Source organism: Colobus angolensis, unplaced genomic scaffold (assembly GCF_000951035.1).
Source record: "Colobus angolensis palliatus isolate OR3802 unplaced genomic scaffold, Cang.pa_1.0 Scaffold46, whole genome shotgun sequence".
NCBI classification, from domain to species: Eukaryota; Metazoa; Chordata; class Mammalia; order Primates; family Cercopithecidae; genus Colobus; species Colobus angolensis.
In genome coordinates, this window is record NW_012118043.1 from 4026427 (window position 1) to 4039773 (window position 13347).

Genomic DNA, 13347 nt, shown 5'->3' on the forward strand with positions numbered 1-13347 from the left:
AACCACGTATACAAAAGAGCAGTCATGACTTCAGTCAGAGAAGAAAAAAAAAATCCAGATTTAGATCTAGTCCTACAATAACCTAGACCCCATCTCCATCTCTAGACTCTGCCTCTTCCTCAGTACTCTCAGGTCACGTTTGCCTGTTTGTCTTCTAGGATGCCTACAGGACTGCCTGCCTCGAGTTCTTTACATTTGTTCTCTCTGCTGAACACTCATAGCACAAATATCCTTAGAGAGACCTTCCATGTCCACCCCAATACAAATAATCTCCACCCCATTTCCCAAGTCAGTCTATATCACGTTACCCTATGTTATTTCTTCTTCTGCATTATCACTATCTAAAATTCCTATTTACAAATTGTCTCTCTACTAGGATATGATACATGGATATGATACATGAGGTCAGGGGACTTCATCTGTATTTTTCTCAGCTGAATTCCCAGTGTATAGCATAGTATCTGGATCAGAATAGATGATAAATTTGTGAATGGATTGATTCACCTGAATTATTTCAGCGCAAACTAAATTGTAGTAATCACACAGTTGGTTTTTAATAATTATTCATATTTAAGAACATACCCTCATCTTCAAAGAAATTATCAAAAACAAATTTTTTTTGTTGTTTTACTAACTCATTTAGGAACTGTTTTCTGGAAAATAAGTTTATGCTAGATTAATTTTCAAGGCTGAATATTTTTCTTCAAATGAAATAAATACAAACACATTTCTATATACACAGCATTTTTATTAAATATACTCTGTGAGAAAAAGAACACCCTAAAAGTGCCAGATTTCATGTAAATCCAATAACTTAGTAAATACAATGGTGAAAAAAAAATCAGAGGGAAACATAATTTAAATAATCTTATAAAAGAGCAAGAACATATCTTAATCTTCATATAAGAAAACAATCATCAAAATATAAAAGGGAAAGAAATCTCTTTTGTAGAAGAATATATTTCAAAATTCCACCTGATCATTTCATTTAACAAATTCTATTCTAAACACATGGGCAGTCTCACTCTTACCAACATATATGTTTAAATTAATGGTAGAAGGGGAATTTAGAATACTCATTCACACTGGAATAAAGTGACATTTTTGTTGCACAACAAAACAGTATTGCTCACGCACTAAGAGTGAAAGATGGAGGAAGTAGATTTCTGGCTTCAATTGTTAGCAGCAGAAATGGATTAATGCTAAAACTTTAGGAAAAAAATAGGGCCAAGCTGTAGCGATTTCCAAGTAACACAAACATTAACCAAACATTGCCAATTTGTAATGGGCTACGAAGAAACAAATGAAAATACTCTACATTAATATAGCTTTATGTTACTTTCTATTAAAAATATTCAGTGGGCATATTCTAAATTATATAGGGCTTCTATAGAGACCTAAACTAGCAAGTATAATATGAAGCTAACAGGATAGTGTCAACATATCTTGGGATGTTCTAGCCAATGTTTGGCTACAAGTATTTGGAAGGAGTCAAATAACTATATGCACATTCAAAATGAATACTTATAAAAAGAAATCTTAATGTATCTGATATCCACAAACTGAAAAGTGTTACACATGTTGTGGGAGAAAAATACTGATGATTGGCTGAATGACCAATTATACATACCACTTATGAAAAGCTGGGTGATACAGGTGCAAAAAATATATATATGCACACATGTATCTCTAATAACATCCTACCAACATATATATGTTGCATGACATAGTTAAAGCTGTATTACCAAACTAGGATATGTAAGGTATCAATGTAGTTAAAATTAAATTTTAAGTAAAAAGCTGCTGCTACTTAAGAGAGTGAACTTTGGGGTTTATTCAAGAATTAGTTCTCATATATAAAAAGTTTGATATTAATAAACAATTCTTGTCACCAGAACATTTTAGACAGTATAGAAACTTACAGAAAAGTGTTTTTGGACCACTTTAAATAGTTGGAGGAAGCAAATAAAAGGATTAAACTGGATTATAAGTATGAATGCATTTATGATCAAAATTAACACACAAAAAAACAAAACACATTTCACAGCAGAACCTGCAAAAACTTTTGTATTCATCTTTTCTGAACCATAAAAAAGAATTAGTCTTAATATGACTTTTAAGCAACAAAAATAATTTAATCACGAAGTATCAGCTTGATTATGAATATATTTTATTATCTTTAGCAGTTGGTAAATTAACTGTGTTATCCAAAAAGGCTGACCAGCTCTAACTAGTATGAACAGGATATTGAATTCATTAATGAATATATAACTATTTTGAACATACAAATAATCTCTGGTTTTACACACCCACTACATTTCAGTATCCTGTAAACTGTGAGGCATACAATATGTTTAATGTGGCAGAAAATCATATGAAATTATTATTTTATTCTGTTCAGTCCTTTTCCCATTAAGCATGCAAACACCGTCATAACCATCTTTGGTTTTACTTCTACGAGGTCATCAGGTAATGCATATATCCGGGCACCGATCTTCCGAGCAACTGAAATGGCATATCTTGAAGAGACAAGAAAAATATCTTGGTGTTATCCACTGTGTTTTCACTTAACATATTTTAACAAAAGAGTGAAATATTGTGACAAGATTAGTTTTACGAAAAGGTTAAGTTTGTGAGTCTTAAATCATATTCCCCATACAAGTTATATTTAAAAATACGAATTTTAAGGGCATAGTAACCTTTCCTATAAGGATTTTAGAGAATTAAAGGGCCACTGTGTTCTAATATAAACCATAAAGGCTTACTTAGCATTGTTCAGCTTGTCCTCATCAGATAAGTTTTCTCTCCTGATCATTTCTTGACGAACTGCATTTGGTGCAATGGCATCTATTAAATCTAGAACAGGTAAACTTGTGCTTATAGATTTATCCTAGAAAACAAAGCATAGATGAACATTCATAAACTTCTGACCTTTAATTTTCATTATTTTCAGACTCTTCTGATCATATAACTGAAGGCAATCTATAAATTCTTTGTACCTAACCTAACGTTCAGCTTTTCTGCAACCAGCACACATAAATAAACCATTTAAAATATACTTTTCCTTAAATCTTTACATAGAGTTGTCAGCATACCTGAATAAGGTTTGTAGACGTGATAGCTCCTAAGTATGCTAACTATAGTTTCTATTCTGTAATTTGAAAGGGAGTAGATGAATTTTTAATTAACAATTTTTAAATTCTACTCATATATTTCTTAGACCATAAATCCCAAAGCCTTCCCTTAATATTTTTCAGAAAGAAAAATGAAATAGCGAAAGGGAACATTTACAAAGACATTGTTCTTGTTGTTTTACATGTTTTAGTTTATTTAATCCACCTTTTAAACCCTAGCATATTGATAGTAAAGGAATTCTTTTTTAAAAAAAGATGAAGAACAGGAAGTTCCTAAGATAGCTCAAATGACTTGTTTACACAACCAGTAAATACAGAACTGGTATTTGAACCCATGACAGTCTGACTCTAAAATGCCCAAGAGTCTCTCCATTTTGAAGTTACCACCAAGGCAAGCTAAAAATGGACAACTAAATTGTAGTGAATAGTGCATTGCAGATGAAATCAGACATCCTGGTCTGAACTGATTTTTACCACTTCTCAGTACTTGAACAAATTATTTGTTCTCTCTCTCAGCTTGAGTAGTGGCCACCACTGCTTGCCTACCCGGAATCTACCCACTCTTTACTTCTTCTATACAAATAGAACCCATATGTTTGCTCTATACCCATACCTCCTTCACATAGACATAAGCTTCAAGGAAAGCCGACATTCACAGTTCCAGGAGTGAATCTAAATTAACCTAGGTCAAGCATTCTCAATGGAGGCAGAGTGGTAACCTTTTTTATGTATAAAGCATACAGTGCATGAACAGGTATACAGTGTATCTCTGCATTAAAATTTCATGGGAGAGAGACAAAAAGGGAAAAAATGTCTAAAAATATTCCTTAGAGGATAATTTTCTTTTAAGGTTTCAAAACACTGGTCTAAGCCAAATAGAGGAATCCTATTCTATTACCACAGTGATTTAATTTGGGCCTATGTTATGGAAAGCCAGCAACCCCTCCTCCTGGATGTGAATGGCAGATGAAACCTCTGTCACAAGCAGCAACTATCCTATGATCAAAAGGAAAACCAGCTTTAGGGTGAAGCTGGCACATTAGATGGCAAAGCAGAGATGGGAAAAAAAAATCGAGTTCCGAATGACATTCTTCAATTATTGGTTCAACCAATCCAGAAGTCTACCCTACCTCTGGATTACTGTTATTGTGGTCAATACCTTTCCTTTCAGTTTAGACCACTTGAAATTGGGTTTCTGTTACTTGAAGCCAGAGCACCCTTTCCTAATCCCTAAAGTAGAATGTCATAGGATTCTTAGGAATACTGAGGTGGTATAGGTGAAAGCATCTAGTATAGGCTCTAGCCAAATGTCAGTTCTTAGTCAATATCTAATGAAACAATTTGAAGCCATGTGAAGAAGAGTAACAGGCTTCTTTGAACCACGATCAGCCACTTCATTTATTACTTTTTTTTTTTTTTTTTTTTGACACGGAGTCTCACTCTGTTGCCCGGGCTGGAGTGCAGTGGCGTGATTTTGGCTCACTACAAGCTCTGCCTCCCGGGTTCTGGCCATTCTCCTGCCCCAGCCTCCTGAGTAGCTGGGACTACAGGCGCCCGCTACCATGCCTGGCTAATTTTTTTTGTATTTTTAGTAGAGATGGGGTTTCACCATGTTAGCTAGGATGGTCTCAATCTCCTGACCTCGTGATCCACCTACCTTGGCCTCCCAAAGTGCTGGGATTACAGACGTGAGCCACCGTGCCCGGCCTCATTTATTAATTTTACAAAAATTTATAGTCTTACTAGGAATGTTCATTTTATGATACAGATCTTTGGGCAGGGGTAATATTCTTATTAGGAATGTACATTTTATGATATAGATCTTTGGGCAGGGGTAAGGGTAAAAATAATTAGGTCCTTTAAGTCTATCTGATGCTGGTAATCTGGATCTGCTTTTCGTATCTTCTCTGTTTCTGAGAAATTATCATACCTGTTTGCTCAATATATCTGCAGACCACCTACATGAAAATTATGTGGGGTACTTGTTAAAAGTGCAAATCTAGCTCCACTCAAACTAATGTCAGGTTATCTATGAATGAGGCTGAGAATCTACATTTTTAATAAGCTCTCTAGATGACTCTAAATGTGTACTGTATTATACTTTCTAAAAATAATATTTATTTCATTCTAGAATAAATTTTAATTTCTATGGGCTTATCTTTCATATATTTATGATTAATTTTTTAAAAGACAAGTGACTTAATTGTGCTATAATTTGATTCCTTATTTATATATTTGTGTTATTTTAAATATTTCATTTAGATTTAGGAAACAAGTATTTTTCCCACCCATTTTCTTATGAGTTACTTTGGGTAAAGCTTCTACTGAGTTGAATGAAAAATTTAAGTTTCTAAAGATTGTATCAGATCTCTTATCTTCTTGTTTTCGATAAAATAGCCCTGTCTTCCAAATCCTCTAATTCGTACATTATCAGTGAAAGACATTTTACTTTTGCAAAGGGAAAGGGGTTACAGTGAAAACCCTTAGGTTAGTATATAAAGACATTTCCATTATTTTTCCTTTTATTTCCTTAAGTTAATCATAAAGAAATGACCTCAGCAAAAAGAATTTCATTATCTTAATCTAGAATTACCTAGAGCTTGATTTTCAAGATAATGGTTTTTCCCTTTATTTGATACATATTAGAACATTTCATTCCACTGCTGTTTCTGTCATTTTATTTATTTATTTATTTTTTGAGACGGAGTCTTGTTCTGTCGTCCAGGCTGGAGTGCAGTGGCCGGATCTCAGCTCACTGCAAGCTCCGCTTCCCCGGTTCACGCCATTCTCCGGCCTCAGCCTCCCAAGTAGCTGGGACTACAGGCACCCGCCACCTTGCCCAGCTGGTTTTTTGTATTTTTTAGTAGAGACAGGGTTTCACCCTGTTAGCCAGGATGGTCTCGATCTCCTGACCTGGTGATCCACCCGTCTCGGCCTCCCAAAGTGCTGGGATTACAGGCTTGAGCCACCGCGCCTGGCCCCTCTGTCATTTTAAAAAATAAAAGTGGAAAGGCCGGGCATGGTGGTTCAGGAGGCTGAGGCAGGAGAATTGCCTGACCCTGGGAGGCGGAGGTTGAAGTGAGCTGAGATTGCACCACTGCACTCCAGCCTGGGCAACAGAGCAAGACTCCATCTCAAAAAATTTAAATAAATAAATAAATAAATGTAGAAAAACAGTGATGTGGCCACCAGACTTCCCTAAAAGGCTCAGCAGACTGCCCTGCCCCGCCACATATGATGCCCTTTATATATTAGCAATGCCAACAGCGTGGTATTTATGTGCCCTTAATATGTGCTAGGTACTGTTAAGCTCTTTACATTTTGTTAACTTTTGTAGTCTAACAACAGTCTTAGTAGATAGGGATTATTAATTTCCCCATTTTAGATATGGGGAAACTGAAGAATAGAGAAATTATTAACTTGCCCATGGTCACACAGATACTAAATGCTGAGCCAGTAGTTTATTCATCAGTAGATGTAGCCCTGCTGTTAGTATAAACTGCTAAGGTTTCTGTAAAACAGATGCCCTTCTCATGTGGTCCCACACTCCCCCCTTAGCTAATTTATATAGTATTGCTGACACCCCATACTGTGATTCTTGTTTTCTTATTTGCCACCTTCCCTGAATAGTGAGCTCTTTGAGGGCACTATGTAGCCACAGCGACTAGCAAGGCAGCTGACACAGGGCAAGCTTTGAATATTTATGTAATAAATGAGCAGTATGTTACACAGCTAATCAGTAGCTCAGCCAAGAGTCAACCCAGGACCATAAAACTCCAAAGCTTGGCTTTCCACTTGTGCGTAGACAGACCTGGATATGAAACCCAGCTGTTCTGCTTAAAAGTTGTATGACAGTAGACAGTTACTTAACTTCTCTAATGCTCACATTTTTGCTCAGTGTTTAATTAAAAGAAACAATGTGTAAAGTGCTTATTAACACAGTGACACAAAGGACTCAATAAATGGTAATTATTATTATTTGCTGATATACCACCTTCTCTATCTTCTTAGCAAGGGAAATTTATTTTGTGGCTAAAAAGGGTAAATTTGTCTTTTCTGAAATTCTTAGTTATACTGCTACCTTGATTATAATTAAAATGTTTTTTCTGCTAGTACCACTTAATATAGCCTTCAAACATAATGCCTTCTGTAGTTGGAAAAAAGCCTCCCTCACCTCAACTATGTTTTAGCATTCACTGCCTCATTTCTTTACTATTTGCGCTCTCTTTAAAGATTTTATCATTAAGCATATGCAAAATGCCAAGCACTTTTGCGATGTTTCTGCCACCTCAGTTCTAAGTAGAGCCAAACTCTCAAGTCGGCTGTTCTCTATGGTTGCTCTTCCTTAAAAGGTTTATGCACTCCCATTTCTCAACTCTTTTATTCAACTGATCACCAAGTCTGTCTTTCCAGTTTTAATATCTCCTTTCACTGCCATTTTCCTAAAATTACCTCAAATTCAAGCCTAAAACTGAATTCATCACCTTTTCCAGGAAGCAGCTGTACCTCATGACATCCCCATTTCTATTAGTGTTATCTGTTTTCCAGTTACCCGTGCCCAAAACATCAAGATTTTTGGCTCTTCCCTCCCCTCTTCTTCCCCAAATCAGGAAGCCAAATCCTAGTTCTTCTTTTGCAATAACTCATAGCTTTCTAATCTTACCATTTCCATTCCCAGCCCCAACCCCCTTATTACTTCACACCTTGAGTACTGCCTTGGATTCTTCTGCACTGTCCTTGCAGTTACACTATTCTCCCTCCCCTGTTCACCACATTCAGATTAGTATTCCTAAAATAATTGCCTTTCTTATTTACTTATCTTACTTACTTTCTTATCCCTTTACTCAATATCCTTTATTTAGGCCAAAATCCTCCACAATCTTGACCCAATTTATGTCTTGCACAGCATCCCTTAGGAACCATCCTATTTCTCCTAACTTTGAGACATGCCTTTATTCAAGATGGACTCTTCTAAGTTTGTTATCCCCCTTTCTCTCCACCAATTCAAATCCTCCCGCCATCTATGATGTTCAAATCCAGCTGTCTTTATCGGCTCTTCACTGACCATTCAATTGGAAATGATCACACTTTTCATCCACAATATTAGTTGTATTACTTGAATTTTGTCATTTACTGTATAGTATTGTTACCCTCTCAGTTATACAATCTTTGTCTTTAAAATAAATGGTGAACACTCTGAGGGCCAAATTAATTTCCTATACTTTATACCCTTTTCTTTACTTAGAAAAGTTACTTAATAGGAGCTCAATAAATATTAATTTGCTCCTAAATATTTTGTATTAGCTATATACATGCTTAATATTTTCTATAAATTAATGTGCAAATGCATATAATTTCAACATAACAATTTTAAAGAATAACTGCCAATTAGAGAATTTTATGATACAATGCCCATTGCTATTTTATATTTTTGTGTTCTATGTCTAAAACACAGAGAGACAAATCATGGATTGAAAATTACTTAAAAAAAAAAAAAAGAAGTAACAAAAACTCAGTGTCATTAGTTTCTTCCAAGATAAAAAAGGAAAAAGGAAAAAAAAAAAAAAAGCTATTGAACTAGGACTCAGGCAACATCTCTGCCAATATCCAGCTGTCCTGTTAAAACCGCGTTGGGCCTCAGTTTTTGGTAAACATGAGAAGATTGAATTGATAAATTTCTGACATTTCTTTCACTTTGTAATTAAGCATATAGAGCAAAGGCAAAGAGAGAAATAAAAATGGGTAGATATCTCTTAGGATAGCTTAGTGTTTCATCTCTTTGTACTTTATTTCAGTAAAAAAACAAATTGATTGCAGTTTTTCATACATAATAAAATCACAAACACAAGGCTCACTGAATGAATGTGTACAAGCAGACATGCTTATTTGTAGCTAACATCGGCTTGCATGCAAAAGCAAAACACAATGGAAATGCATGAAAATTAGTGGGTACATATGTACAGATTACATTTTGAGTGCTTTATGAATCATCCAGAAATGCTCGGAAGTGAGTGTTAAGTGCCATTATGAAGCCAGATGACAAGATTTTTTTCCTACCAGTTTTCTCAATTCCCACTTGAATCGGTTTGGCTGGCTCTGTTATGCCTTGGAAATGATGTCAATACAATTCTGAGACTGCTGCTAGGGAGCACAAAACATTATAGGTCCTATATAAACAATGGCTTCTTATCTTTTTCATTTGATAACTGGATTTTTTTTGGCTCTATTCTGTTTATTTTTTAAGATTAGATTACCAGAGTCAGATAATATTAACCTGCATTTATACTTAACTGGACAACCAATCAAAAATTTAGTAATTCAAACAATATTTCAAGTTTACACATGCCAAATAATTAGTATGCCTAAACTCATAAATCATGTTTCTGACATACAACATTAATATAATTCTAAGCCAAACCAATGTAATTTCCAATAAAAATTCGTTTCTGGCCAGGCACAGTGGCTTACGCCTGTAATCCCAGCACTTTGGGAAGCCGAGGTGGGCAGATCACAAGGTCAGGAGATCGAGACCATCCTGGCTAACATGGTGAAACCCTGTCTCTACTAAAAACACACACAAAAAAGTTAACCGGGTGTAGTGGCGGGCGCCTGTAGTCCCAGCTACTTGGGAGGCTGAGGCAGGAGAATGATGTGACCTGGGAGGCAGAGCTTGCAGTGAGCCGAGATCGTGCCACTGCCCTCCAGCCTGGGTGACAGAGCGAGACTCCGTCTCAAAACAGAAAAAAATTCCTTCCTATACCAATGAAAAAAAAAAAAATTTAAGACTCTTGCTTACCTTGAAGCTGGAAATAGAAGTCTTTTTGTTTGCACTTTTAAGAGTCTGATTGACCCATTTAATAATAATTTCATCATTTACTTTTTCACCCTCTCCAAGATCTGATAACACATTCAATGTGTACCTGCAACAGAAAAGATATATATTTGAGACTGAAAAGGGTAAAATTTGCTTTAATTTATATCAATGCTTAGATAAATACTTAAGGAATAGTTCAGTTCTAATAAATATTTCTAATTTTAGTCTGGCATTTGCACCCAGTTACATTCCAAAGTTACAAACCTCATTAATCAAAAACAAAAACTACTACATGGTAGTTTTAAAACTTAAAGCAATTCCTTATGAAGCCATTTTTAAGAGGCATTAATAAAAGTAATAGTGTTTCTGGATATTGACCCATTTTTAAATAAAATATAATTTTAAAAAAACCATAATCAACAGTAAATCCTTTAAAAATTAAAATATTTTACATTGTATATTTCTTCTGTGTTCATTATTGTTCAAACATAGCTAAAAGTTTAGTTCAGATTACTTGTTGGAGGAAACAGGCAGTGTTGGTACCAACATATCAGCCTTTACCTTCTCATCAGCTGCCATACCAATGCCAGGGTAAGTGTTGAATTCCCTTCATTTAGGTCCTGCCCAGCAATGCCAACCAAGGAGAATTTGGCCTTGTTCTTCCCAAGTTCCACTGCATAGTTACAGTTTTCAATCTATAAATAAGTAAAAGTTGGGTATAAAACAGATTTTTAAAAATATATCTCCTAAATACGCCAGCCTAGTTCAGCCATCTGAAAAACAGTTATGATGACATCTTAAATTTATATGACCAATTTCATAATAATAACCCAGGGAAAGCAAGGACATAATTATTTCCATTTTATAGTTGAAGATATTAAAGCACTGAGTGGGTTAACCTAAATAGAGGAACAACTGGCTGGAAAGTTTTAAAATCCCCTCCCTATTCTAAAAGTCTCGACTCTCCAGGCCAGACGTGGTCACTCATGCCTGTAATCCTAGCACTTTGGGAGGCTGAGGCAAGTGGATCACCTGAGGTCAAGAGTTCGAGACCAGCCTGGCCAACATGAAACCTCATCTCTACTAAAAATACAAAAATTAGCCAGGCGTGGTGGTGGGTGCCTGTAATTCCAGCTACTCAGGGGGCTGAGGCAGGAGAATCACTTGAACCTGGGAGGTGGAGGTTGCAGTGAGCCAAGATCGCGCCATTGCCTTCCAGCCTGGGCAACACAGCAAAAACTCCGTCTCAAAAAAAAAAAAAAAAAATTCTTGACTATCCAAGATGAAATAGCTTATTAGTGGTACATCTGTGACTAAAAACCAAGGTTTCCTGCTTTCCTTTAATAGAAGTAATAGATGATGTTTTCTTTAGATTTAAATTTTTTAAAAAGGGAAGAAAGTAATTGTTTTATTAAGAATCTAACTTCATCTCCAATATTCTTTACCCAGAGCTTACTCATCCTCTAAAATTCAGCTTTTGGTCCCTTTCTTCAATAAAGGCTTAGCCTTAACTGTACCAGCTAATAATGATCTATCCTTTGCTTGAACTCCTAAGAATGCTTATTTTGTAATGCTTATGCACCATCTTCTACTTATACTTAGCCTTTTATGTGTTTCCTTTCAACAACTGTAGTATAAGCTTGTTCTAAAGGACAAAAATTTTTTCATGCACCAATCTATCCACTTCCAGCACAATGCCCTGCCTAAAGTAAGAATCTGATACATAAACACCTAATAAATTGTTTACCCTCCCCGACCACACATACATACTTCTTTCCAGTGATATAAGTCCAGCTGGGTCCTTTCTCTCATACTTTTTTTGTCTATCCTGGAGTCAATAGGTTTTTTTATCTCCATCATCTAGTGCTGTGTTTCTTACATCAGAATTTATAAATTTTTATGTATCTGAGTCTTTTTGCTCCAGTGAAATTATAAGCTCTCATAATCTTATCACCAGTAGGAACAAAAGTACTTACATTAAGTACTTTTTGGAATAAACATTTAAAAGGAGAACACTATTTTTCTTAATTTTCTTCCAAAAGTTAGTTAAGGCACCATTACAAAACAGTCTAACCTGAGGTACATAGATACATTTTTCCCAATAGTAAGAAAATATTTCCAGGAAATGTGAGACAGCTAATAAAAGAATTTGTACAAATATATGGTTATTGTTCTTTAAAAAAGAGAATCCAAATTCCCAAAGTTCAATTTACTACAAATAAAAATGGAAGATCTTTGAGCCTGCTATAACATCTGCCTGGCTCACTTCACAAATTAAATAAAATGTTTGATATGTATTCATTTTTTTAAAATCCAAGGAGAAGCTGGGTGTGGTGGCATGCCAGTAGTCCCAGCTACTTAGGTTGAGGCAGGAGGATCACTTAAGGGCAGGAGTTCAAGGCTGTAGTGGGCTATAATCACGCCTGTGAATAGCATGCACTCCAGCCTGGGCACCATAGTGAAACCCTATTTCTAAAAAAATTTTTAAGGAGTTTTTTAATGCAGAGATAATATTTCAAAAAATTGTTTGGAATCATATTAAATTATAGGCTTAGACTGCTTAAAAGAAATATATGCTATAAGAATGTTGATTTTAAAAAACAGAATAGATTCCTAATTTATGGAAAATAACATTAGCACTTGAATTACTTAACACTGTGTACAGAAGAGTAAAAAGCCAGCATATTTACCATGGACACCCATTTCAGTGGGAGAATTTTATAGCAAACTGCAGTAATCACATGTGTTTCAATGAAGAGCCATCTGCTTTACAGTTATACCAAAGTTCCTAAGAGAAATGATGGCGAGAAAGGAGTTCAGGTTGCTAGTATAGAGGCCTAAGAACATATTGATATGACCAGCATTGAAAGAGAAACTGGAAACAGGTGCTAACATAAGGGAAAGCATATATTCTATTTATTGGCAATAGTTGGTTCCAAATTTGGCAGAACACTTCTAAGAGATCTAGAGAGGTACGAAACTAGAGAAAGAATAAGAAATTAGGTTCTTAGAGGTAATCCATGTGTATGGTAGTACAGGTTGAGTATCCCTAATCTGAAAATCCAAAAATCCAAAATATTCCAAACTCTAATACTTTTTGAGCACCAACACAATACTCAAAAGAAAAGCTCATTGGAGCATTTCAGATTTTCAGCTTAAGGATGTTCAACAGTATACTGCAAATATTCCAATATCTGAAATACATCTGGTCCCAGGTATTTTGGATAAGGGATGCTCAGCCTGTACTTAAAACCCTAAAAACAGATCTGCTCCCTGAGGGTGTAAATATAGAAGTTAAGACCTTTCGGCCAAGAACCAGGCCTTGGAAATACTAAGTTGTCAGGCTAAAAGATGAAGAACCTATGAAAGGTAAGAATGACCACAAAGAAAGCAAGAAAA

The 13347-nt window shown here is 35.4% G+C and overlaps 1 protein-coding gene across 3 annotated transcripts in view; it reads right to left on the reverse strand.

The window, feature by feature from the left end:
- Window positions 1-727: 727 nt before the first annotated feature.
- Window positions 728-13347, reverse strand: part of PLS1 (plastin 1) — a 112991-nt gene continuing 100371 nt past the window's right edge. For all 3 annotated transcript variants that reach the window (XM_011958080.1, XM_011958082.1, XM_011958081.1), the window contains 4 exons: window positions 10510-10643; window positions 9931-10054; window positions 2766-2890; window positions 728-2519 (listed from right to left, as the gene is read on the reverse strand). In XM_011958080.1, the coding sequence (XP_011813470.1) occupies window positions 2384-2519; window positions 2766-2890; window positions 9931-10054; window positions 10510-10643 (519 nt within the window). In that variant the 3' untranslated portion in view covers window positions 728-2383. The remainder of the gene's footprint in view (window positions 2520-2765; window positions 2891-9930; window positions 10055-10509; window positions 10644-13347) is intronic.